The sequence below is a fragment of the Leucopleurus acutus genome (assembly GCF_964270905.1).
Source record: "Leucopleurus acutus genome assembly, chromosome: 13".
Classification (NCBI taxonomy): Eukaryota; Metazoa; Chordata; class Mammalia; order Artiodactyla; family Delphinidae; genus Leucopleurus; species Leucopleurus acutus.
In genome coordinates, this window is record NC_139155.1 from 81,798,202 (window position 1) to 81,823,918 (window position 25,717).

General features: G+C 43.0%; 2 protein-coding genes across 2 annotated transcripts; both read left to right on the forward strand.

Moving 5' to 3' along the window:
- Positions 1-163: 163 nt before the first annotated feature.
- GPN3 (GPN-loop GTPase 3) lies at positions 164-12,883 on the forward strand. The gene is made up of 8 exons (XM_082852489.1): positions 164-282; positions 3,125-3,233; positions 8,215-8,382; positions 10,083-10,207; positions 10,800-10,915; positions 11,065-11,161; positions 11,692-11,820; positions 12,269-12,883. Exons 1-8 carry the CDS (start codon positions 235-237, stop codon positions 12,329-12,331), a joined length of 855 nt encoding a protein of 284 aa, XP_082708615.1. The 5' UTR covers positions 164-234; the 3' UTR covers positions 12,332-12,883.
- Positions 12,884-15,088: 2,205 nt separating this feature from the next.
- On the forward strand, positions 15,089-25,499 carry ARPC3 (actin related protein 2/3 complex subunit 3). Its single transcript, XM_082853544.1, has 7 exons — positions 15,089-15,173; positions 17,386-17,485; positions 20,802-20,878; positions 22,885-22,953; positions 23,567-23,693; positions 24,051-24,145; positions 24,618-25,499. Exons 1-7 carry the CDS (start codon positions 15,168-15,170, stop codon positions 24,678-24,680), a joined length of 537 nt encoding a protein of 178 aa, XP_082709670.1. The 5' UTR covers positions 15,089-15,167; the 3' UTR covers positions 24,681-25,499.
- Positions 25,500-25,717: the final 218 nt, after the last annotated feature.

The following is a 25,717-nucleotide window of genomic DNA, read 5'->3' on the forward strand; positions in this document are numbered from 1 at the left end:
CGCGCAAACCCTCCTCGGGCTTTTCGCAAAACGCGTTTCACATGGGATTTGGCCTTCCGGACACCCCGTAGTCAGAGGCGCGGCAGAACTGAAGACGCAAAAGGAATTTGGACTGCGATTGGTTTGTAGTCGTGTTCCGGGAACTAAGTGGGCGTCGCGCGAAGGCTGAAGGGAGCGTCGTGGTGGCGCTCTGGGTCTCAGCGGCGGGAGGTGTCAGGAACCGCGGGAGCAAGCATGCCTCGGTATGCGCAGCTGGTCATGGGCCCCGCAGGCAGCGGGAAGGTGAGGCTTTGGCGGAAGAAGGAGAGAAATGTCGAAGTTTGTGGGAGGCTGGGAGGTTCAGGTTCTAAGGGAGGAGCTGGCGGTTGTGTGTATTGGGGATCTTGAGACCCTGGGCAGCTCGCTTCTGCAGTCTGGGCTTCAGTGTTCCTTTTGTTGTTGTTTTGAAAGGAGATTGATGATAGTTGCTAATATTTATTGCGTACTTAAGCCCCAGACACTGCCCCAAGTTATAGCGTACTTAAGCCCCAGATCCTTTCCTGTTAAGGAAAAAAAACTTACTTCCTTAAAAATCCTGTGAGTTAAGTCCTGTTACTCCCATTTTGCCGGTAAGGAAAATGAGACACAGAAAGGTTAAGTTTTTGCTCAGGGTGACACACCTAGTAAATGATGGTTGGAATTTGAATCCAGTTTTGTCTAACTCCAGAATTTGTCCCCAGTCTTTAACCCAGGAGGTTAAAGTGGGGTCTCGTTAATCACTGCTTCTCAGAGATTGAGACGTGGACTTATGGAATTTGAGGAGACTTTAGGAGGTACCTGGGCCTGACATTAATGAACATTGAATCGTGTATTGAGAAAGTTGCTCCCTTTTCAGTTTTCTTTCAGTTTGCATTGAGGTGAAATCATCAGTTTGGTGCTAGCGTATCTTCAACACTTCTTTAATTCTCAAGTCTTTTTGGAGAGCAGATTTTAGACTCAGAGGTTTTGACAGGTAACTATATTCAGCTAGAACTGAAAGAATTTTGTTAAAGTTGCATATAATTTTATGGTTACCTTCACGTTATGGAAATTATAACTGGTTTTCTGGTTAGAGATACAGTTTTTTCTTGTAAACAACTATTAAGGGAATCCTATTAGGGGCACTCAAATATGGTAGAAATTGTGACGATATTGATCAAGTAACAGTAGTGTGGGAAACACTGGAGTCTGTGGAGGTGTTGTGTGGCTTCAGTTTTTTGTTTATAAATTTATTTTATTTATTTTTGTCTGTGTTGGGTCTTCGCTGCTGTGCGCAGGCTTTCTCTAGTTGTGGCAAGCAGGGGTTACTCTTTGTTGTGGTGCGCGGGCTTCTCATTGCGGTGGCTTCTCTTGTTGCGGAGCACGGGCTCTAGGCACACGGGCTTCAGTAGTTGTGGCTCGCGGGCTCTAGAGCGCAGGCTTAGTAGTTGTGGCACACGGGCTTAGTTGCTCTGCGGCATGTGGGATCTTCCCGGACCAGGGCTCGAACCTGTGTCCCCTGCATTGGCAGGCGGATTCTTAACCACTGCGCCACCGGGGAAGCCCTGGCTTCAGTTTTTAAATTGACAAACACGTTGCTCTGATGCTTGGCCTATTCTGGGTGCAGGAGATACACATGCGACTATGATATGGCCCTTGCTTACCCGAAGCCAGTAGTCTATTTGGGAATACTTAGACTAGTTACTTAAAATACAGTGTGATGTATAGAGAGGACCTCCTAGACAGAGAGAACAGTGTGTGTAAAGTCACTGAGGAGAAAGATAAAGGCATGATAGAGGTTATTTCTATATTCTAGGTTAATTTTCAGACTGATTGTGTTAGATAAGTATCTTTCTATAAACTTTTGATGCCTGCTACCAGAAATACTCACTGGGCATGTTCTTTGTGCCAAGCATTGTTCTGGGCCCTGGGGATTGTGTAGTGACTAAAACACACACACAAAATCCTGTGCACTTGTGGAGTTTATTCAAACATATGAGTCAATTAGAAATAATTATCAAGCATTTATTATGTACCAGGTATTGTTATAGTCCCTGGGCGTATACAACTGAATAAGACACATCCCTGCCTTTATTTATTTACTTACTTTATGGCCTTGCTGTGTGATTTGCTGGATCTTAGTTCCCTGACCAGTGATCAAACCTGGGCCTTGGCAGTGAAGGTGCCAAATCCTAACCACTGGACAGCCAGGGAATTCCCAACACATTCCCGCCTTTATTTTTTTATCTTTTATTTTTTTAAAAAGTATTTATTTGTTTATTTGGCTGTGCCGGGTCTTAGTTGCAGCACGTGGGATCTTTGTTGAGGCGAGCGGGATCTTTAGTTGCAGCATGCAGGCTCTTAGTTGCTACATGTGGGATCTAGTTCCCTCAACAGGGATCGAACCTGGACCCCCTGCATTGGGAGTATGGAGTCTTAGCCACTGGACCACCAGGAAAGTTCCCACATCCCTGCCTTTAAATAGAGGGTGGGAGAGACAGACAAGTAGCCTAGAGATTTTAACATAGTACATGAGGGATAAAAAATTTTCTAAACCCAAAGTTGTAAACTGATAGAGCACTTCCAGGCTATTTACTGGCCTGATATTCTCTCATCTTGGAATGTTACTCCCCTGGCTTGGCAAGCACACTGCTGTCTCTCAGCTCAGATATTCCCTTCTCAGAGACATCGTCCCTGAGCACCCCACCTAAAGCTTTGTTTGGACTGTACCAATCCTAGTGGAGACACCTTGTGTCAGGTGCTGAAATGTGTAATCAGAAATCTTCCCTTTAAATTCCACTTGTTGCATGTTAGAGCAGTAAGGAGCCTTGGTGATCATGGAGGCCATTCCAGTTAGAGACAAGAAAATTGAGGGACAGATTGGAAAAGCACCCTCCCCAGAGTTACCCATGAGTCCGAGCCAGGTCTGGATCTGCAGCCCAGTCAGGTGTCCTGACTCCTAGCCCAGTGCCTTTTCCCTCTTTTCAGTCAGCTTCTTGGTCAATGAAGGAATAGTTTTGGCCTTAGTAGACACGGCTCAAGGGGTGTGGAGAGTCCTTTTGGAGGTGTAGAGGGTAAGCACTGCACTGTGTGTTGCTCTAACCCCTCATGCTTTGTGACATTACAGAGCACCTATTGTGCCACCATTGTCCAGCACTGTGAAGCCCTCAATCGGTCTGTCCAAGTTGTGAACCTAGATCCTGCAGCAGAACATTTCAACTACTCCGTGATGGCTGGTAAGTCCTGAGCAGAGCCTTGCCCCTCCTTCAGGAAAAATAGGGGAGTAGGGAGGCAGTGAGCACTGGCTGCTCAACACAGAAGCTGAAAATTAATACAGTCTGGTCCTCTGGTTTTGTGGTAAACAACATGAGGCTGAATGTCATTTGGTGACATCAGCTCATGTTGATGTATGTGACAGTATCCTTTCTTAGTCTCTGATGTAAGAATTAAAAGTGAGTAGACTCCTCCCTCACCACCCTTCCCTTTTGTTTCTTTCATGTTTGATCATGTTTGGTAAACCTGTTTTACTGCTGATCATACTATAAGTGAACAACCTAAATGTTTTGTTTTGTCTTTTAAGTCTTTTAATTTATTCATTCAATTGTCTGTTGAACACCTACTTTATGCCAGGCACCAGGGTTATAGCAGAGGACAAGACAGATACTATCCCTACCTTTGTGGACCTTTTAGCAAGGGAGATAAGCAAAATGATAAACATGTTACAGATTGTGGTAAGGACTGCTTTAGGCTGATGAGAAGGAATAACTGGGAGAGGTTGCTTTAGGGATGACGTCTCTGAGAAGGAGCTCTTTGGGCCTAGACCTGAAGATGGTAATGTGCTCACCAAGTTGGAAGAATATCAAGGTCACTATATAAGGGAGAGATGGGAAAGGGCTTGGTGTGTTCCAGAAAAAGCGAAGATGCTGATAAGCTGGGGCATAAGGAGTGAAGGAAAGAGATGGGTAGGAGCTAGTAGGACATGAGAAGTATGGGTTTTTTCCTGTTTTTTACCCTGTTTAGTCTGTTTGGGCCGCTGTAACAAAATACCAGACTGGGTGGCTTATAAACAACAGAAATGGATTTCTCACAGTTCAGGAGGCCGGAAGTCCAATATTAGGGTGCTGCCAGCATGGTCAGATTCTGGCGAAGGCCCTCTTCCCAGTTGTAGACTGCTGACTTCTCACTGTGTCCTCACATGATGGAAGGGGGAGAGGGAGCTCTATGGGACCTCTTTTATAAAAGCACTAATCCCATTCACCTCCCCAAAGCCCCACCTACTAGAATCATCATCCTGGGAGTTAGGTTTTCAACATATGAGTTTTAGAGGGACACAAATACTCAATTTATAAGGTACTTCGCTGGCAGTCCAGTAGGTAGGACTCCACGCTTCCATTGCAGGGGACATGGGTTCAATCCCTGGTCGGGGAACTAAGATCCCGCAAGCTGTGTGCGGCACAGCCACCCCCCCCCAAAAAAAAAATCCTCAATTTACAGCACCTTTCAACAGTGGAATGTCATTAGAGGATTTCCAGCAGGGGGAGAGGATTGACATCTGATTTACGGTTTTCTTTTGTTATTTTTTTGGTGAGGGGTTATTTGTTTTTTTAATATTTATTTATTTATTTGGTTGTGGCGAGTCTTAGTTGCGGCAGGTGGGCTCCTTAGTTACGGCAAGAGGGCTCCTTAGTTGCGGCTTGTGAGCTCCTTAGTTGCGGCTCGCTGGCTTCTTGGTTGTGGCACATGGGTTCCTTAGTTGCGGCTTGAGGGCTCCTTAGTTGTGGCATGCTAACTCTCACTTACAGCATGCGTGTGGGATCTAGTTCCCAGACCAGGGATCAAATCCGGGCCCCCTGCATTGGGAGCATGAAGTCTTAACCACTGTGCCACCAGGGAAGTCCCTGATTTATATTTTTAATCTTTTTTTTTTTTTTTTTTTTTTTTTTTGCGGTACGCGGGTCTCTCACTGTTGTGACCTCTCCCGCCGCGGAGCACAGGCTCCGGACGTGCAGGCCCAGCGGCCATGGCTCACGGGCCCAGCCGCTCCGCGGCTCGTGGGATCCTCCCGGACCGGGGCACGAACCCGCATCCCCTGCATCGGCAGGCGGACTCCCAACAACTGCGCCACCAGGGAAGGCCCCTGATTTATGTTTTTAAAAATAACTGGCTCTCAGATGAAAAATGGACTCTAGAGGGTCAAGAGTCAAAGCAGGGACCAGCAGTGAGGCTATTACAGTTGTCTAGGTGGCTTGGACTAGGGTGATCATGGTGGAGATACAAAGGAGCAGGCAGATATGGTATATATTTTGCAAGTAGAATTAGCAGCATTTTGTGGGAGATTGAACTAGAAGGGTGTAGGAAAGGGAGAGATCAGGGGTCACTCTTAGATTTCTGACTTGAGCTGTTGAGTGCATGATATTGTTTGCTGAGGAGGAAGACAAATCGGTTTAAGTTTGAGGCAGTTCTCTTTGCACTTGCTAAGTTTGAGATGTCTGATAGCTATCTAAGAGGTTATACCAAGAAGACATTCGGGGACTTCCCTGGTGGCGCAGTGGTTGGGAATCTGCCTGCCAACGCAGGGGACACGGGTTCAAGCCCTGGTCCGGGAAGATCCCACATACCGTGGAACAACTAAGCCCCTGCGCCACAACTACTGAGCCTGCACTCTAGAGCCCGTGAGCCACAACTGCTGAGCCCGCGTGCTGCAACTACTGAAGCCCACAAGCCTTGAAGGTGTCTCATCTTCAGGGGTCTGGTAGAGGAGGTGGGGTCAGTGAGGTAGGAAAAAAGTCAGGAAAATGTAGCGTCAAAGAAGCCAGGAAGGGACTTCCCTGGTGGCGCAGTGGTTAAGAATCCACCTGCCAGTGCAGGGGACACAGGTTCAAACCCTGGTCCAGGAAGATCCCACATGCTGTGGAGCAACTGAGCTTGTGCACCACAACTACTGAGCCTGCACTCTAGAGCCCGTGCTCCGCAACAAGAGAAGCCACTGCAATGAGAAGCCTGCGCACCGCAATGAAGAGTAGCCCCCGCTCACCACAAGTAGAGAAAGCCTGCATGCAGCAACGAAGACCCAACACAGCCAAAAATAAATAAGTAAATCTATTTAAAAAAAGCCAGGAGAAGAGACTGTTTCACTAAAGAACTGGTGCCTGGTTATGTCAGATGCAGCTGGGAAGTTGTACAAGAAGACAGAGGAGTGGCTGTGAGATTTGGGAATGTGGAAGTGTTGGCGACTTTGGTGATTTCAGTGGGATGGTAGGGATGGAGGCCAGGTTGCAGTGGTTTGAAGAGTGAACTGAGGTGATGCCGTGTAGATGCTGAGCAGAGATGACTTGCTGAGGAAGTTTTGCTGTGAAAGAAGCAGAGAAGTGGGACTATAACTGGTGGGGTATGTGAGGGTCAAGGGAGGTTTTAAGGTTGAAGATGGTAACTGGAACAGAGTTGTATGCTGAAGAGAATGATCCAATAAAAAGAAAGAAACTGAAGATACCAGAGAGGGGCAATGACTGTAAGGTTGACTGCGAGAGTGAGAAAGGGGAGGGGCTCCCAAACAGGTGGAGGGTTTTGCCTTTGCCAAGAGTTGGGGGGTTCTTCCACTGTAGCCGGAAGGAAGCCAAGGTGGAAGGCACCATGTAATATTTGTGGTGGGAATGTGGGAAATTCTCTTTTGTTGACTTCTGGTTTCTGTGAATGTCATGTGTGGTCATCAGCTGAGGGTGGCTAGAAGTGGGTGTGGGTAGGGTGAGGGAGGCAGGTTGAAAAGAGAGGAAGAGGTATGAAACAGTCATCTTCCTTTAGAAAAAGCATTTCATTGCTTTGGGATCATTTGGTTGTTTCCAACAGAGAGCACTCAAGCTAGCCTATATAAAAGGAGGATTTTTTAGAAGGAATTGGGGGACTTCTCACAAAACCCAAGAGCAAGCAAGGCTTTATGAGAGACTAGAACCCAAAACATAAAAACTAACAGGAATCTAGGCTGGCTTTCTGTCTCTTTTTGTCTGTCTTACAGACCAGCTTCTCTGCTTCGGGATGCACATGGCAGCCAACAAAAATCCCCCCACCTCTAGTTCACATCACTTTCTGGTACAAGTGCCTTACTGACTAATGTCCTTGAGTCATCCTTTTAGAAGGCCCTAACTTTGAGCAGATGTTTATCCCTGGGAAAGTGCATAGGAAGACATTACCCATATAAATGTGGCTGTGAGTGAACTGAGATTGTAGGTTTGAACACAAGAGTACTGATTTCCAAAACTTTGTAATAGAAGAGAACCATGTGTATACCAGAATGTTTAAGCTCCTGCTATAGGTGATTTAGCTACATTATCTCATATAGTCCTCATCCTTCTACCCCAGGATATATGATTTGTCCCCACTCTTATACATAAGGAAAGTGAGGCACAGGGAGGTTAAGTAGCTTCCCTAGGGTGATGATATTAAGAAACGGTAATTGGTTTTCTTGGTATGGTTTTGTTTTACTTGCTTAAGAATAGGTGGTGTATATTCACATTGTTCAAATTGCAAAAGGTACAGAAGAGTAAGTATGCAGGAAACCGTCTTCCTCCCAGCTCTGTGTCCTGGCAGGTGGCTACCCTCCCTTGAGGCAGCCAGTGTTGCTAGTTTCTGGGGTATCTTTCCGAAGTCTATGCATGTAAAATAAAATATGTATATTTGTATATATAGTAAATTTTTGTCTTTTTTTTTTTTTAACACAAATGACGGCATTCTAACACAGAGTTCTGCACCTTGCAATTTTCAGTGAATAGTATACCTGGAAGATTATATCACCTCAGTTCTTAAAGAGCTTCTCCTTTATTTTATTTTTTTTTGCGGTATGCGGGCCTCTCACCTCTGTGGCCTCTCCCGTTGCAGAGCACAGGCTCCCAACGCGCAGGCTCAGCGGCCATGGCTCACGGGCCCAGCCGCTCTGCGGCATGTGGGATCCTCCCGCACCGGGGCACGAACCCGTGTCCCCTGCATCGGCAGGCGGACTCTCAACCACTGTGCTACCAGGGAAGCCCAAGAGCTTCTCCTTTTTATGGTTGGATAGGATTTCATTGTCTGGCTGTACAAAAATGTATTTAATTTGTTACCATGGACACTGCTACAGTGAATAACCATGTACAGAAGTAATTTCATGCATGTGAGTTTTTATATAATTGTTAATTATCACCAGTCAGGATAATGCTCTTGTATTGTGGTCCCTCTCTGTGGTTTCAGACATCCGGGAATTGATTGAGGTGGATGACGTGATGGAGGACAATACTCTGCAGTTCGGTCCCAATGGAGGATTGGTATTTTGCATGGAATACTTTGCCAATAATTTCGATTGGCTAGAGGACTGTCTCGGCCATGTAGAGGATGACTACATCCTTTTTGACTGTCCAGGTAAGTCAGCTATCTGAATGTATCATTTTCCCTGAAGTCGTGCTCGTTCTGTCCTCAGTGGAGAAAGTGGAGTGAGCATTCGTAGCTCTAAACCCTGCTGCGGTAAGGTACAACTCGCTTACTCATTGGCTTATATTAATTCATTGAGTTTACTGAGTGCTTATTTTGTACCCTGGAAATACCTAGAAAGCAAGGTACCCATGGTCTCTGCCCTCATGGAGTCCACAGGCAAGTGGTAGTGCTAGGCAGTATAAACAAAAATCACCCAAATGGACTTCCCTGGTGGCACAGTGGTTAAGAATCTGCCTGCCAATGCAGGGTACATGGGTTCAATCCCTGGTCTGGGAAGATCCCTCCCACATGCCGCAGAGCAGCTAAGCCCATGTGCCACAACTACTAAGCCTGTGCTCTAGAACTTGCGAGCCACAACTACTGAGCCCACATGCCACAACTACTGAGCCCGCGTGCCTATAGCCCGTGCTCTGCAACAAGAGAAGCCACTGCAATGAGAAGTCCACACACCACAACAAAGAGTAGCCCCCGCTCGCCGCAACTAGAGAAAGCCCGTGCACAGCAGCGACGACCCAGTGCAGCCATAAATAAATAAATAAACAAACAAATAAATAAATAATCACCCAAATGATTATTTAATATATTTCTGGCAGGCACTCCACAGGAGTAGCACAGACCATCACACAGCAGGGAGGTTGGGGAGGCTTCTCATCAAGTAGCATGTAAGCCAGACCTTAGGGTGAGGTGAGGGAGACTGTGCTGCAGGCAGAGGGCACAGCATGTTGAAGGCCTTGAGGCAGGAAGGAATGAGCTGTGTTTGAGGCACCAAAAAGGCCCTTGTGGCTGGAGCACAGTAAACAAAGGGAAGTGTCCTGAGGTGAGACTGGTAGGGGACAGATGATCACACGACTTCTCAAGCCAAATTATGAATTTAAGACTTAAGCCTAACCTAGTTTTGATCGTTTGTGGCTCTCACATTTTTTCCCCTTTTTTTAAAAATAAATTTACTTATTTATTTATTTATTTTTAGCTGCGTTGGGTCTTCGTTGCTGCGCGCGGGCTTTCTCTAGTTGCGGCGAGCGGAGGCTACTCTTCCTTGTCATGTGCAGGCTTCTCATTGTGGTGGCTTCTCGTTGCGGAGCACAGGCTCTAGGCGTGCGGGCTTCAGTAGTTGTGGCACGTGGGCTCTAGAGCGCAGGCTCAGTTGTTGTGGTGCACGGGCTTAGTTGCTCCGCAGCATGTGGGATCTTCCCGGACCAGGGCTCGAACCTGTGTCCCCTCCACTGGCAGGCAGATTCTTAACCACTGCGCCACCAGGGAAGTCCCTCCCCTTTGTTTTTAACTGAACATACACACACCCACAGAAAACTGCAGAGGTCATAAGTGTACAGCTTGATGAAGATTCCCAAACCTAACACACCTTTGTAGCATTCACTTTTGATCAGCAAAAACGGAAGTGTGAAGAACCTCACTTTCTACGTAAAACTGCATAGTTTCCTTGGGATTCTCGTGGTATTGTGATTGCTTCAAGAGCCTGTAAGACCCCTTGAAAATTGAATATGTTACCACCAGAGGTTGACTTCGTTTTTTTTTTTTTCCTCAGCTGTCTTATAGGAAATTGTTTTCCTGTAATTTGGTAATTTAACATATATCCTGATTGTAATAGTCTCATAATGTTCTTCATGTAGGTCAGATTGAATTGTACACTCACCTGCCCGTGATGAAACAGCTGGTCCAGCAACTAGAACAGTGGGAGTTTCGAGTCTGTGGAGTTTTTCTTGTTGATTCTCAATTCATGGTGGAGTCGTTCAAGGTTCGAGGATAAATCTGTTGTCGATTTTTCAGTCATGGGTACAAGCAGATGGCAGTCTCCTTTAATTGTTGCATGATTTCTGGATGTTTCACAAACTATACTCCAGAATTATTTAATATCCTGTAATATTAAATTATTATAATAATGTATTCTTAACTCAAATGATAAATTGTGATACTGTATATAGATTTGGGGGAACTACTTACCAAGAAAAATTAGGCAGATGTGTATCTTCGTATAAGTCTGTTTTTCTGATGATGTTTTATCTAGTTTATGAACTATCTAAAACAAGCATTATTTCCCATTAGTAGCCCCTAAGGAATATTTGATGGAAAAGATTAAAGGTGTCATCTAAATTGAGATTTGTGATCACCATGGATTAAATCTACATTTTCCCTCCTTATCCTCACCCTTGGAAACCAGGGGTCAAGAATCTGATTAGTGGACTGTCTTCTTTTACTTTACTTTAGCCTTTCTTTTACTTAGGCCAGTTTTGTTCAGAGAGAAGCAGGAGCCTCTCTTTTATGTGGAGACCAGGGAACTTTTTTGGCACCAGTTGATTCATCCTTCCCTTTTCTGTTTCCTCCTTCAGTTTATTTCTGGCATCTTATCAGCCCTGAGTGCTATGATCTCTCTAGAAATTCCTCAAGTTAACGTCATGACGAAAATGGATCTGCTGAGTAAGAAAGCTAAAAAGGAAATTGAGAAGTGAGTTTGCTTCTTCCATATCATCATATGTCAGCTGCAGAGATGAACCTTCTAAGCTTTATTTCGATGTGAGGTTCTGTCAGTCTATAAATCTAGTTTCCTGATTTATTCTTCCTTTTATTCATCAGTCTTCTTTCTCACTTTTAAAGGTTTCTAGATCCAGACATGTATTCTTTATTAGATGACCCTACAAGCGACTTAAGAAGCAAAAAATTCAAAAAATTGACTAACGCTATATGTGGACTGGTAAGCTTTCAAAATTGTTGGATTTTATTTTTAATGACCTGGTCAGGTGTGTATTGGCATCCATTCAGTGGCCACCATTTTGGAAAACATGGTCCAACCGTATTGCCTTGCCAAAGGAGGAGGGTGGGAGTCTGTGGGCTGGCTGGTCAGCAGTTTAATTTAGAAGCAATTATTGGCAGTAGCCAGTAAGTTAACTGATGTGTCTATTATTCCAAGCTGTTTTGGGAGCTCAGACTGTCTTTGCCTTTTGGAATTTCCAGTGGTGGTTGAGTTCAGGTAAATGCCTATGAAACAGTGTCTGGTTCAGTAACAAGTTAGCAAGTATTCTAGTTGGTCATAAGCCAGAAAAATCAGTATTGATTTGCTGTTGTTCTGTCTCTGTCTGTCCTTCCTCCCCACAACACACACACATACACACACACACAAATGGTTTTAACCAGAAGTGTAAATGGTTATAAAACTCAAATATAATTTGAAAATTAAGTATTTTGTACTTCAGAATGACCCTTTCTGAAATCCCCAACTTGTAGATTGACGACTACAGCATGGTTCGATTTTTGCCTTACGATCAGTCAGATGAAGAAAGCATGAACATCGTATTACAGCATATTGATTTTGCCATTCAGTATGGAGAAGACTTGGAATTTAAAGAACCGAAGGTACTTTCTGGTTTGGGGTGTTTATTGCCTTTTGGTAAAAACGTTTACCAGCACTCACTGGCCTCCTGCATAATCCCATGGTGTTAAGCTCTTTGTCCTCAGAGCTTGGGCATACGTAGAAAGAGGAGGTGAAATGCAACTGGGCTCGGGCTGCCCTCACGTATGTCAGTGAGGCCCTGTCACAGCACATTAGCTGAGAATGGGCATGAGTATAAACTCGAGGAAGAGTTTACTTCTAAATGAGATATAAGCCCTTTAATTTACCACATGTCTGGAAACATTCTGTCAGTCATTCCTTTTGTTATTAACAATCACTGTGAGCAACACCTGGAGCTGATGCTGGGCGTTAGCTCCTTATAGAGCATCACCTGAAAAACATGTAAGCATATACTAGGTCTAACTGAGGGGAAGTGGATGTATTTTCTATCTTGTGTTTCCTTTGTGTCAGGAACATGAAGATGAGTCATCTTCCGTGTTTGACGAATATTTTCAAGAACACCAGAATGAATGAAGAGTTTGTTAAAAAGTAACCAAATGTGTGAGGAGCTTGTGGCTGAACTGGAAGAACCTTCTTCTCTTCGAAAGATGGAATACTAGAAAGCTACTTACTTTAATGAAAAAAAATAATACTTGACTCTTTATCAGCAATCAGGAACATGCCTGAATCAAGTTCTTAGTTATTCTGAAACTGCTGCTGTTTAAAGTGGCATCTTTTAGTATTATTGGAACAGCATAATTTAGATTTTAAAAGTCGAAATTGAAATGAATGTAGATAGATTTGTGTATATAATATAAATTAGCACCTGTGATACAGTTAAGACCAGTCTACTTTTAGTTTTACTGTTTGATTTTTGTTATTTTTGAAGTTTTTTTGGAGGGACAGGAATTATTGTAACAAAATATGCATATATGTGTCCAAAGAAAAAAAAATCTGGAAGACTATAGATAAGACCATTGCTTACCTGTATCTCCCAGTTTTCCTACATTGAAAATGTATTATTTGTGTAATTTAAAAATGAAAAGTAACTGTGTTTTAAGATATATATGTATATAAACAAAAGAAACAGGAAAATAGTACTAACTTTTTATTACACTCTTGTTTTCCAGTCAGAATTTGAAATATTCAGCCAGGGCAATTTGTTTTTTGGTTTTTTTCCAAAGTTTTGAATGAGTAAATTTCCCCAAGTGTCCAAATGTAGGCAGTGCCTTTTTTTTTTTAAGTGTGATTTGTAGTCTCTGAGCACTTAAAAATGTGTACTTTACTTGAATAACAAATGCACACAAAAATGCAAAAGATAATTTTTTCTTTTTAACTTCTTGACACATTGAATTATTTTCAGTATTTATAAGTTCATTTGTGATAGGCCCTGGGGAATGGCTAGTCAGTCAACAGATACTTCTCTAGCACCCACTAAAGGAAAGCAGAATCTCTTTTATTGAGTTCTGCCAGGCATTGTGCTAAGGAGAAGCATTTTGCATGATCTCTTTCATTTAATCCTCACAGCAGGTCTGGTCTCCATTGGTGCTGGATCTTCCTGCAGTTGCAGATTAAGTCCTTGTAGAAAACCTGTAACTTGGGTTAAATTTTTAATCATTCTTGGGCCTAGATAGCAGAAGTACACCTGCAGTGTCAAATTTGATCCATTTTCATTAAAGATGCAAAGTGTGAGGGGCCATAGCTATCAGTGGTAACTTGTGCCTAGCGGCCCAGGCTGGGGGCAGGAGTTGGGTATTTGCACCATGGTCCGCTGGTGTGAGCTATTCTCACAGGGCACTCAGGAGAGCATGATGAGTGGACAACATGAGGACGTGCTGGGCTGCTCGGGGACTTTTTCTGTGGCCCTTGAGGATGCAAAGGTCAAAAACACCCTGATCTCCCAGTGTTGCTGAATTTTAGAAATGTTATTGTCATGTGAGAGGGGAAGAAAGAAAAGACAGCTTTTCATTCGCCCTCTTCATTACTCCTTGAGCTATACCTCCCTACTTTAGCTTCTGGAGAGTCTGGTGTGTGCCTGTGGGGAAGAGGTGAAGGGTCAGATTCCATTTCCTTCCCCTCTCGACACTGGAGTTTAAAAGATGAATATGACAGTTCCAGTCCTGAAGGATTTCACTGTCTTGTAGGAGAGCCTGACGTGATTCTTCAGACAAATTTACTAGTGGGTGCCAGGCACTGGGGCTAAAATGGGACTGCCTAGGGCAAACACGACTTTACTGTCATGCGATGATATGCTGGGCCCTTAAGACTAACCATAAACAAGGAAACCTCTGATAAGGAATGTGAAGAAAAGAAAACAGTAATGAAATGGAGAGTGACTGTGGGGCTACTTTGCATGCCCGTCAAATAAGTCTCCCCCTAAAAGGTGCAATTTGGCCAGAGATGTAAATAACAAATCAGTTGTGGAAACATGGGACAAAGTAATCTAGTTTGAGGCACTGGCAGAAGAAATGGCCAGAAGCAGCAATGACCTTGGCTTTTAACCGGAGGCATAATAGGTTAAGAATTCCTGAGCTTTTAGTATGTTCTGGGCGTGTAATTTCAAAGCACTTTACATGCAATTCGTTTCATCCTCAGAAAACTGAGGTAAGTACTGTTATCTCCATTTTCAGACAAAGAACTGAGGCAGAGAGAAGTTAACTTGCCCGGAGTTACACAGCCAAAAAATCTTGGAGCTGCATTCAAACCCAGGGTCCATTTTCTCAACCATTACACAAAGAATTGCAGCACATAATCACACGAGTAATACACAAATCCCTTCTCACTGTGATCCTTTCTCCGTTTTTAAAATCAGTGGACTGAGTTCATTCTTTCACTCAACAAGTATTATTGATGCTTACCATGTACCATCACTGTTATCGGTGTAGTGATATAGCAGTGAACAAAACAATCCTTGTCGACGTTCACATGGAGAGAGGGAGACAAAACACAGAAGTAAACTAAAAAGAATCAGAACTAAGGAAGAAAAGAGAGGGGAGTGAAGTGGGACTGAATTTAAAATAGTGTGCCCCAAGGAATGCTTCACTGAAAAGGTGACCTTTAAGGAAAAACAAAGGAAGTGGTGATTTATCACTGGGATTCAGTACCCCCAGATCCATCTCCACTTTTGCCCACACCTCACGCATGCCCGACACTCAGAGCCCATGCCTAAGGCTCGGGCGCCCCCTGATGCCCCTGCGTATCCACGCAGCCGCAACAGCTAGCCGCGAACAGCAAGGCCGGAAGCGCGGCGTCCTGCCCTCGCCCTCCCCTTCCGGCTCACTTCCGCCTACCCCGCCCGGGCTGCCAGACCGGAAGCGCCGCGCTCTAACCCGATCCTCCTCATCGGGGTTGAAACCCGGGCGCCTCCAAGATGCCGGTAAAGGGGCCGAGCTGGGGGTGTTGGGAGAAGGCGGGGATTTGGGAAAGTGGCGAGAAGTCGTGGGTGCGCTGAGAAAAGCGGGCCGAGGGGGGCAGAGAGAAAGCAGGGGCCTGAGAAGGGGAGAGGCGAGAGGAGCGGGCCGGCCCCTGTAGGATTCGGGCGGCCTGGGGCTGTAGACCGGGCTTGGAGGACCAGGGCGCGGCAGAGTGGGCCGGAGATCCCGGGCGTGCTGAGGAGACTGTCTCAGTTCTTCTGCCCTCTCCTCTCCAATCCCGACCCCTTTTCTCGCCCTTTCTGCCTTCCCCCGACTCCAGCAGGGTTCCCAAAGCCTCACTAGAGCCGCGAAGGCCAGGGCTGCCCTTTTAATTTTTCATATCTCAAGTCTAGAGTCAGCTTCTCCTTTTTTTCCTGCAGGCCCACTTCCTCCTCCGCCTCTGGGGGCGGGTCTCTTAAGCTGCTTGTCATTTGTGAGACCCCACTTCCCGGACTCCTCCCCTGTCACCCGGGTAGTGGCGGCCACCCCTGCGCCGCTAGGTTTAGGGCTCTCAGAGCAGACGCAAGGTCCGCGCCCGGTTTCCAGATGTTTGTTTTCGCGTGCATCAGAGTGGGAGTAAAAACTGATGGTGGTTTGGTTGCTCTTAAGTTCTGACAGCCAGTCTCTGGGGTAGATTTATCACCATCATGGTCTCCATTTTGCAGATGAGGAAAAAAGAGGTTCAATAACATGTGATTATTCATAGGACAAACATTACTGAGCACCTGCTGCATGCCAAGCACTGTGACAGCAGTGAATAAGGCCAACAAATCACTGTTCTTAAGGAGTTTACATTCTAATGGGGAGACCGACAATAAACATGTAAATACAAATAAAATAAAGGAGATTGTTTCAGATAATGACAAATGCCATGAAGGAAATAGATGGGTAACAAGACAGTATAGCTGGTGAAGGGGAGGGTAGAGGCTTGTTTAGATGAAGCATATCTGTAATAAAAAGGAGCAAACCATAGTTATCGGTACGTATTTTTACGGATCTCATAGCTACCATTTGACTCCTGATGTATGCCAGGCAGGCCCTGAGCTACACACTTTATATAAATTATCCCATTTAATCCTCACAGTGACTCTATCAAGTAGATATGTTATTGTTTTCTCATTTTGCAGAGGAGGAAACAGAGGCTCAGAGAAGTTAAGTAACTTGCCCAAGGCTGCACACTATTAAATCTTGATAAAGCCTGATTTTACCAGAACACTAAAGCCTTGTACTCATCATTCCAGTTGCACCTAGAGCACCTGGGCTTCCCCTGTGCGGGTGCTCTTAAGAAGACAGACTTAATGTCTGTCTTCTCCATTCACCTGAAAATTCTTCAAGGACAGAGCCCATACTAGCCTTGCATGCCATTGGATCCGCATGCCTTGCACACAGAAGGTGCTTAGGAATCTTTTGATGAATGAATGAATGAATAAATGAATGGGGCCCATGTCTTACAAAAAGCCAGACATCTTGTAAAAAGCAGAACTAGAAATCAGCCTATAAATTGCTCTCATAAATATGATTTTTCCCCCTCCTCCTTTAACTCCCATCCACCCACTGAAAGCAAGTATGTATCTCTTCATTTTACAAATTTGGAAATAGGCTAAGAGAAGAAAAGTGATGTCTTGGTCAAAAGGCATAAAGCCAGGAAGTGGCAGAGCTGAAGAGCCAGTGCTTGGGTTGGTTTAACAACAGCTGGGGGCTGGGTACCCCTGATTTATATGGTGTTTGCCTATTTCTATAGTGTAAATACTCCACCAGTTACCAATGTGGTGTCACTGAATGTGGAACTGGAAGAGATGCACATTAGCACCTCATTATATAGTATTTACACCATAAAGATACAAAAGACATAAATAAGCTTAAGATCATATTAAAAAAATTTTTTTTAAATAGGAAGTAATAAATTTCAAGTATTTATTACCTTTGTTTTTAATATAATTTACATAATTGTAAATTTATATAATTTCATTTTTTTTTTATAATTTCATTTTTAATAATGGCTGTGTTCAGCGACCAGCTTGCCTCAAATTTTCTCAAAATTTAATAGTCAGTTTTCATGAGCCAGTTAATCTTGGATGAGTTAGTCTTTTTTTCCTTTAGGGAAATGTACTTGTTTGCCCTGCTGACATTTGCTCTCTTTCTGCTTTTGTGTTCTTACCTGGCTTGCCACTACAGGCTTACCACTCTTCCCTCATGGACCCTGACACGAAACTCATTGGAAACATGGCACTGTTGCCTATCAGAAGTCAGTTCAAAGGACCTGCCCCTAGAGAGAGTAAGTCGAAACTCCATTATTCTCAGATTTTGGTATGAAACCCTCTGACGTCAAATCAAGGAAATTCTGTCTCAGGTTGCTCTTGTATTTTCTATTTGCTTGGGGGATATTGTGCTCTAGACCTTTTCAGATCATGGGTATATGTTGCATTTAACAAGAAACTGTATTATTGCTGCCAATTTCTCCAGGATATTTTGTTGAGAGGGAAGAGGAAATGTGCTTAATTCTCAACACTCTTCCTATCATCACTATCATTCTTAAAAACTAATGCTGCTACTTCTGTAGAACGCCATGTCTCCCTCCTTTCTCTGTCATCAAGCTGGAAAAAACAAAATGTATTTTAACCTCTTCTTTATTTAAATCTACTTTCTTTCTTTCTTTCTTCAGGATCTCAGTTTTCAGCAATACCTCAATCTTAAGTATCCTGTATAATATTACTAATTTCTTCTCTTGCTTCTTGAACGTTATATCTTTACTTTCTTTCTTGGTACTCATTTTTTTTTTTGCGAGGGTGAGCCATTTTCTTTACTGTTCAGAAAGCTTCATTCATTTCAGATGCTATCTGAGACTCTTCTGACACATTCTGAGATGTTCTGCCAACAGTGTAATTTGTATTATATTAGACACCTTTTCCGCCTGCACTGAGTTCCATTCATGGTTTCCAAGACCATAGTTTGGATTACCAATTTTGTACTGACCCTGTCTCCATTCTTCTGCCAGATTATTTGACTTGACTTCCTCTTAATTTTGTTTTCAACACCATTTGAAAGCTCAGTAAACTTAATAAATTTGGTGAGTCACCACACTGTTTACTTGTTCTGAGATGGAAAAAAAGGAACAGTGGGAAAAAGCAGACCAAAAAGAGAAAAAATAATGTAAAAGAATTACAGTGCAAAAGAAGAATAAGAGTCAGTGTTGGCCCAGAGCTCTTCTCAGATCGTTACAAAATACCATATTATATATCAGAAGATGCAGTTGACCAAGGATGGAGTAAATCTAATTACCACCTTTGCAATTCTTGGGCCCTTGAGGGAGAATGGGACCCCAAGAAACCGGAACTCTGATTTCTGTAGATAAGGAGTGACTTCTTAACTCTTCCCTGGGGGCTGGATTAGGACTGAATTGGAATTATGGAGAAGTATAAGCCTGTGCTGTAGACTAAGTAACTGTTAACATTAATCTAATTACTTACATCCAACAAATATCTTTTGTGTGTGTGTGTGTGTGCGCGCGCGCGCGCGCGCGCACGCTCGCGGTACGCGGGCCTCTCACCGCTGCGGCCTTTCCCGTTGCGGGCTGTGGCCTCTCCCGTTGCGGAGCACAGGCTCCGGACGCGTAGGCCCAGCGGCCATGGCTCACAGGCCCAGCCATTCCGCGGCACGTGGGATCCTCCCGGACCAGGGCATGAACCCGTGTCCCCTGCATCGGCAGGCGGACTCTCAATCACTGCACCACCAGGGAAGCCCTCAACAAATATCTTTTGAACACCTTTTATATACCAAACACTCTTCTAGGTTCTAAATCCTATTGTCTAGCTTCCTCCCCCTCCCTGCAATGTGACATTTAGAACTAGCTGGCTCTTGTAAGCGCTGTTTGGATCATCTGAGGAAGTTTCCTTTTTGCAGATAAGAAAATAGATTGCAGGGAACACAAGTCTAGAGTTAGAATTCTGTTGCAGACTTCCCTGGTGGTCCAGTGGTTAAGATTCTGTGCTTCCACTAGAGGGGGAATGGGTTTGATCCCTGGTTGGGGAACTAAGATCCCATGGGCTGTGCAGCGAAGCCAAAAAATTTTTTTAAAAAAGGAAGGAAAAAAAAAAAAGAATTCTGTTGAAATTCTTCAGAGTACCAAAACTTCAGAATTGTTTTGCATTTCTGCTGTGTGAGAGGGATAGAAGTCAGGGACGAGAACTATAAGTAACCATTTCTGCATTGCAGAAACCAGCTGTTGGATATCAACATCCTGGGATTTTGACCTTTTTAAAATGAAAAAAAAAAAAAAAAGGAAAACCCAAAAAAAAGGCAAAGAAATTTTGTAATGAGATCTGTCTTTGTTACAACAGTACTTCTGGCTTTTCTCAGTCTCTAGCCATCTGAACAGCTTGTACAAATATATTTGAAGTCAGTTTTCGTAAAAAGAAAGATGTACGTGTGAATCCCAGTGTGTTCCTAAATGACAGTTAAGAGTTTTTTACCTAAAGCTATAGTATGTAAGGTCAAATAAAATTATATTGAGTACTTTGTATTTTTTAAAAAGCATTTTATTAAAGTTAGTCTATGTTTCAGTCTTTTTTTTTAATTTATTTATTTGGCTGCTCCAGGTCTTAGTTGCGGCACGCAGGATCTTTAGTTGTGGCATGCATGTGAGATCTAGTTCCCTGACCAGAGATCAAATCCAGGCCCCCTGCATTGGGAGCATGGAGTCTTAGCCACTGGACCACCAGGGAAGTCCCTGTCTCAGTCTTTTTTTTTTTTTTTTAAATGTATTTATTTATTTATTTATACAGCATGTTCTTATTACTTATCTATTTTATACATATTAGTGTATATATGTCAATCCCAATCGCCTGCCTTAGTCTATTTTTATAAATGTATTGAGAAATGTCTGGAGTGATGTTCACCAAATGTTGAGAGCAGTTATTTCTGGGTAGTGAGATTAGGGTGACAGTTAAGTTTTTTTTCTGTGTTGATTAATTAGTTTCTCTAATGGGCATGTATAATTTTTGTAAAACAATAAAGCTATAAGAATAAATCATGTGCTTATTTTTCTAGAAATTGTTTCTAAAGACTTTATATTTCAGTACCCTCATCTTATTTTATAAAACTCCAAAACCCTTGACCGTTGAGCTTGGATATTTTTTTCTTGATAGCTTTTTAATTTTTATTTATTTATTTATACATTTATTTTATTATTTTTTGCTGTGTTGGGTCTTCATTGCTGTGCGCAGGCTTTCTCTAGTTGCGGCGAGCGCGGGCTACTCTTCGTTGAGGTGCGAGGGCTTCTCATTGTGATGGCTTCTCTTGTTGCGGAGCACAGGCTCTAGGCGTGCAGGCTTCAGTAGTTGTGACACGCGGGCTTCAGTAGTTGTGGCTCGCGGGCCCTAGAGCGCAGGCTCAGTAGTTGTGGCACACGTGCTTAGTAGCTCCGCAGGATGTGGGGTCTTCCTGGACCAGGGCTCGAACCCATGTCCCCTGTGTTGGCAGGTGGATTCTTAACCACTGCGCCACCAGGGAAGCCCCTCTTTTTACCTTTTTTAGATGTTATGTTTTACATTTGGCTAATGTTTTCTGCCTTGCTCCCCTTGTGTCCTGCTTAGCAAAAGATACAGATATTGTGGATGAAGCTATCTATTACTTCAAGGCCAATGTCTTCTTCAAAAACTATGAAATTAAGGTAAAGTACAGAGCTTTTACTCTTTTTTTTTTTTAATTTTTCTTGTAGTATAGGTGATTTACAATGTTGTATAGAGCTTTTACTCTTTAATTTAGTTTTCTTATAGGGATAGTATCAACCTGGCAGTCAGGGTTGATGTAAGGAATAAATTAAATGAAATGAGATTGTGTGATTTTAAAAATCCAGAACAGTGCCTAATTCTGTAACAATGTTAGTTCCTCGTTTTTCCTCCAAGGTCTACACCATGGGTTGGCAAACTACAGCCTGAGGGCCAAATCTGGCCCACCACTTCTTTTTGTAAACAAACTTTTATTGGAACATAGCCACGTGCATTTGTTTATATATCATCTGTGACTGCTTACATGCCACAATAGCTGAGTTGAGTAGTTGTGACAGAGACTATGGCCCACAAAGCTTACAATACTTGCTATCTGGTCCTGTACAGAGGAAATTTACCAGCCCATGGTCTAGACACTTATTTATATTTATTCAACAGTATTAAGCGCCTACTGTATGACAGTCCCAAACCAAAAAATTCTGCATGCTATGTTACTTTTTTAATATACTTCTATGTCCTGGACCTAAGATGGAGAGATAAAGAAAATTCAGTGACCTGGACCCTTCCCTCAACCTCCATTTCTTCCCTTCTGCTCTTAGTTCTTGTGAGCTCAGGAGGAAGGCAGAAGTGGGGTGGGGGCAGAAAAGGAGGGGGGGAAATGGAAAAGGAAGTTCTCTGAGATGCTGCTATGAGCAAGTTACAAGGAATGTCAATAAATCTTCTTGATAATGTTCTAGAATATGGAACTTCAACTCCTTGCCAAACTTTAATCTCTCAGAATCAAGCAGGGTGTGAAATCTTTATTTGTAGACTCTTGGTCTATAAACTGTGGTCTAAACATTCTATGATGTTATAGATGTTTCTATATCTAATGCATAGTCTTAAGTGTGGTGTTTGTAATTAAAGTTCTGCCACATTTCATTCTCTCTCGAATATCATATAATCTTAAAAATAGGGAAAAGTGTAGTTTGTTTCTTTAAAATTATAAATCTGTGTAAAATTTGACATGAAGTATGTGCCACATTTGATTAGCATCCATTTGTCTTCTCCACATTTTTCCTTTGGGTTAGGTCAAGAGTTGGGCTAATGAAGCTCTTCAAGAACAAGTCACTTGTGAAATAATTGCTTCCTCATTTAGAGTCATAAATGTTTCTGTTCTTGGCAGAGATCCTGAAGTGAAAGAGTTTTTAAAGGTTAGCCAGCTGTATGGTTCATCTCAGGTTTTCCAGGAGGCTTTGTTAACTCTCCTTCGTACGCAGAATGAGGAGCTATTGGCACAACTCTTCAGGAACCCAAGGGCGAAGGGAGCTGAGGAAAACAGGGGCAGCCACACAAGCTCAGGGTGAAAACAGGGGCAGCCACACAAGCTCAGGGTGGAAGCTGGTGGCTCCCTCCCCAGGGGCAGACAGAAAGGAGGCTTGAGAAGATTGCATGCAGAGAATGGGAATTTTTAAAAATATATTTTATGTATTTTTAATTAATTTATTTTATTTTTATTTATTATTTTTGGCTGTGTTGGGTCTTCATTGCTGTGCACGGGCTTTCTCTAGTTGCGGCGAGCAGGGGCTACTCTTCGTTGCAGTGCGTGGGCCTCACTGCGGTGGCTTCTCTTGTTGTGGAGCATGGGCTCCAGGTACACGGGCTTCAGTAGTTGTGGCTCACGGGCTCTAGAACACAGGCTCAGTAGTTGTGGCACACAGGCTTAGCTGCTCCGCAGGATGTGGGATCTTCCCGGACCAGGGCTTGAACCCGTGTCCCCTGCATTGGCAGGCGGATTCTTAACCACTGCGTCACCAGAGAAGCCCGAGAATGGGAATTTTTGATGCTGTAGTAACTGCTTTCACAGTTTTCAGTTGATAAATCAAAAGACAAAGATTGAATTCATTTATTGCACATAATTATTAGGTTTTGATCAGAATTGTTTTTAAGTTTTGTTTTCTTCCCATAGAATGAAGCCGATAGGACCTTGATATATATAACTCTCTACATTTCTGAGTGTCTAAAGAAACTCCAAAAGGTAATTAAACTTGGTTGATCATTTGTCAGGAACACAAATTAATAGGTATTTAGACTTGTTGAGACTTTAAAGACAAGTAAATATTGACTCTGGAGCGCAGGCTCAGTAGTTGTGGCACATGGACTTAGTTGCTCCACAGCATGTGGGATCTTCCTGGACCAGGGATCAAACCCGTGTCCCCTGCATTGGCAGGCAGATTCTTAACCACTGCGCCACCAGGGAAGTCCCCAGCGTTTTCATATTACATTTAGAGTTGAAGATATTTTGAAATTTTGTTTACATTCATTATTACCTCAAAATTTAGTTGTTAGGCCCACTGCTGGGTCTTATTATTTAGCACATTAATAAAGAAGCACATGTATGACTGTGTGATAAATTTGATGTTTTAATATGGTAATTATTGTATATCACTATAATTGGTTTCTTTTGTAGTTCTGTTTTATCTTATTCATTTAAAACATTAGTCTGAGAAGGGGCCTACAGGCTTCACCAGATTGCAAAAGGGCACCAAAAACATAACCCCAGACATGGCTACTTAGATAAAAAAACTGAAAATTGGATATTACTATCCTTTTTCCCTATGTTTGTGTATATAATTTTTTTTTTTTTTAAGTGCAATTCTAAAAGCCAAGGCGAGAAAGAAATGTATACACTGGGAATCACTAATTTTCCCATTCCTGGAGAGCCTGGTTTTCCACTTAATGCAATTTACGCCAAACCTGCAAACAAACAGGAAGATGGTAAGAACAACATCTCTACCTTCCTATATGGCACAAGATTTTCTCCACTGGACTTCTTAACACCCCTCCTTTTCTTGCCTTGACTGGTGTACAGATTGAGAGTGGAATCTTTAGCCTGTACATTATCTTACTACTCACTCTCACAAAAGATCCTTGGCAACAAGCATGACATGTGGAGAATCTTTTGGACCAAAATGAGTATAGTTATAAAACCATTTGAACTGTCGTTTCTATTTCTTATCCTGTTCTAACGTATTGAAATGTATTGCCAAGGTCAATGTCGAGATCAGTAGCCAGCCCATTTGGGATGCTTTCTCAAATACATTTTTTTATTGTTCTACCTGCTCTTGATTTTAGAAGTGATGAGGGCCTACTTACAACAGCTGAGGCAAGAGACTGGACTGAGACTTTGTGAGAAAGTTTTTGACCCTCAGAATGATAAACCCAGCAAGGTAAAACTCTTTTCTTATTTAGTTGATAAATCACCTTTTACCCTGTAGCCACTGTTAAACACATTGAGGTCTTTAGTTTTTGCATTGCAGTGTTGCTTAACTTTGGTGCCTTATACATAGTAGGAGTTCACTGAATCACACTGAATAATGAATTGCATGTAATAAAAAATTTTGGTTGTATATTCTTATGTTGGGGCATTGTAAACCCATATAACAGCTTTTTTGTGTGAGATAGCTTTAATGTATTACATTTATTTTGTTGTTGTTATTTTGAGTAACCTGTGAGTCACTCCAAAAGAAAGGGAGGGAGGGAGGAAAATTTTTTATGTATCTTCAAAGAGTTTATATAATATAAGGGCTGCCAGACCAATATTAAGTTTTGTTATTAAGTAAATTCATATTCTGACCTTACCTTGAACTTGCATTGTGATTTGACCACCACTGTTCATTCTGTTTTGTCCCCTCTTGTTAGTGGTGGACTTGCTTTGTGAAGAGACAATTCATGAACAAGAGTCTTTCAGGACCTGGACAGTAAGGGGAGCCTTGGGAAGACACTGTCTCCACAGCTGTGGGCAGCATTTACAGCAAGATGTACACAGTTCTTTGCCTTTATTTCATAAAGTTTTATACAGAGGAGAGAAGAGAGTGTGTCTTTACTTGAAGATCTCTTTATCAAAAATTTGGGGCTGTGGGGTGGGGAAGAATGAGTTGTTGATGGTGATTTGAAATTTCTGCAGTATTAAGCTGGTGCTTAATGAGTAATAATAAAGAAATTTTCTAACATTTCATGTCAGAAAAACTTCATTGCTTATCTTTGACATTCACTTAAAAATGTTTTGAGATAATATTCACCCTTTTAAAGTGTATAATTCAGGGGACTTCCCTGGTGGCGCAGTGGTTAAGAATCCACCTGCCAGTGCAGGGGACACAGGTTTGAGCCCTGGACGGGAAGAGCCCACATGCCGCAGAGCAACTAAGCCCATGTGCCACAACTACTGAGCCTGTGCTCTAGAGTTTGTGAACCACAACTACTGAGCCCGTGTGCCTAGAACCCACACTCCGCAACAAGAGAAGCCACTGCAATGAGAAGCCCGCGCACTGCAATGAAGAGTAGCCCCCGCAACTAGAGAATAGCCCGCGTGCAGCAACGAAGACCCAATGCAGCCAAAAATAAATAAATTTTAAAAAAATAAATGTTTAAAAAAATAAAGTGTACAATTCAGTGGTGGTTAATATAGACACAAAGTTTTGCAGTCGTCACTACTAATTCCAGAATATTTTTGCCACCCAAAAAAGATGTACCTGTACGCTTCAGCAGTCATTCCCCCGCAATTCCTATCCAGCCCTTTCCTCCCACTGATCTACTTTCTGTCTCTATGGATTTGCCTATTCTGGACATTTCACATAAATGGGATCATAAAACAAGGAGTCTTTCCTGTCTTGTTTCTTTCACTCAGCATAATGTTTTCAAGGTTCATCCATGTTAGGGACTTCCCTGGTGGTCCAGTGGCTAAGACTCCACGCTCCCAATACAGGGGGGCCTGGGTTCCATCGCTGGTCAGGGAACATCCC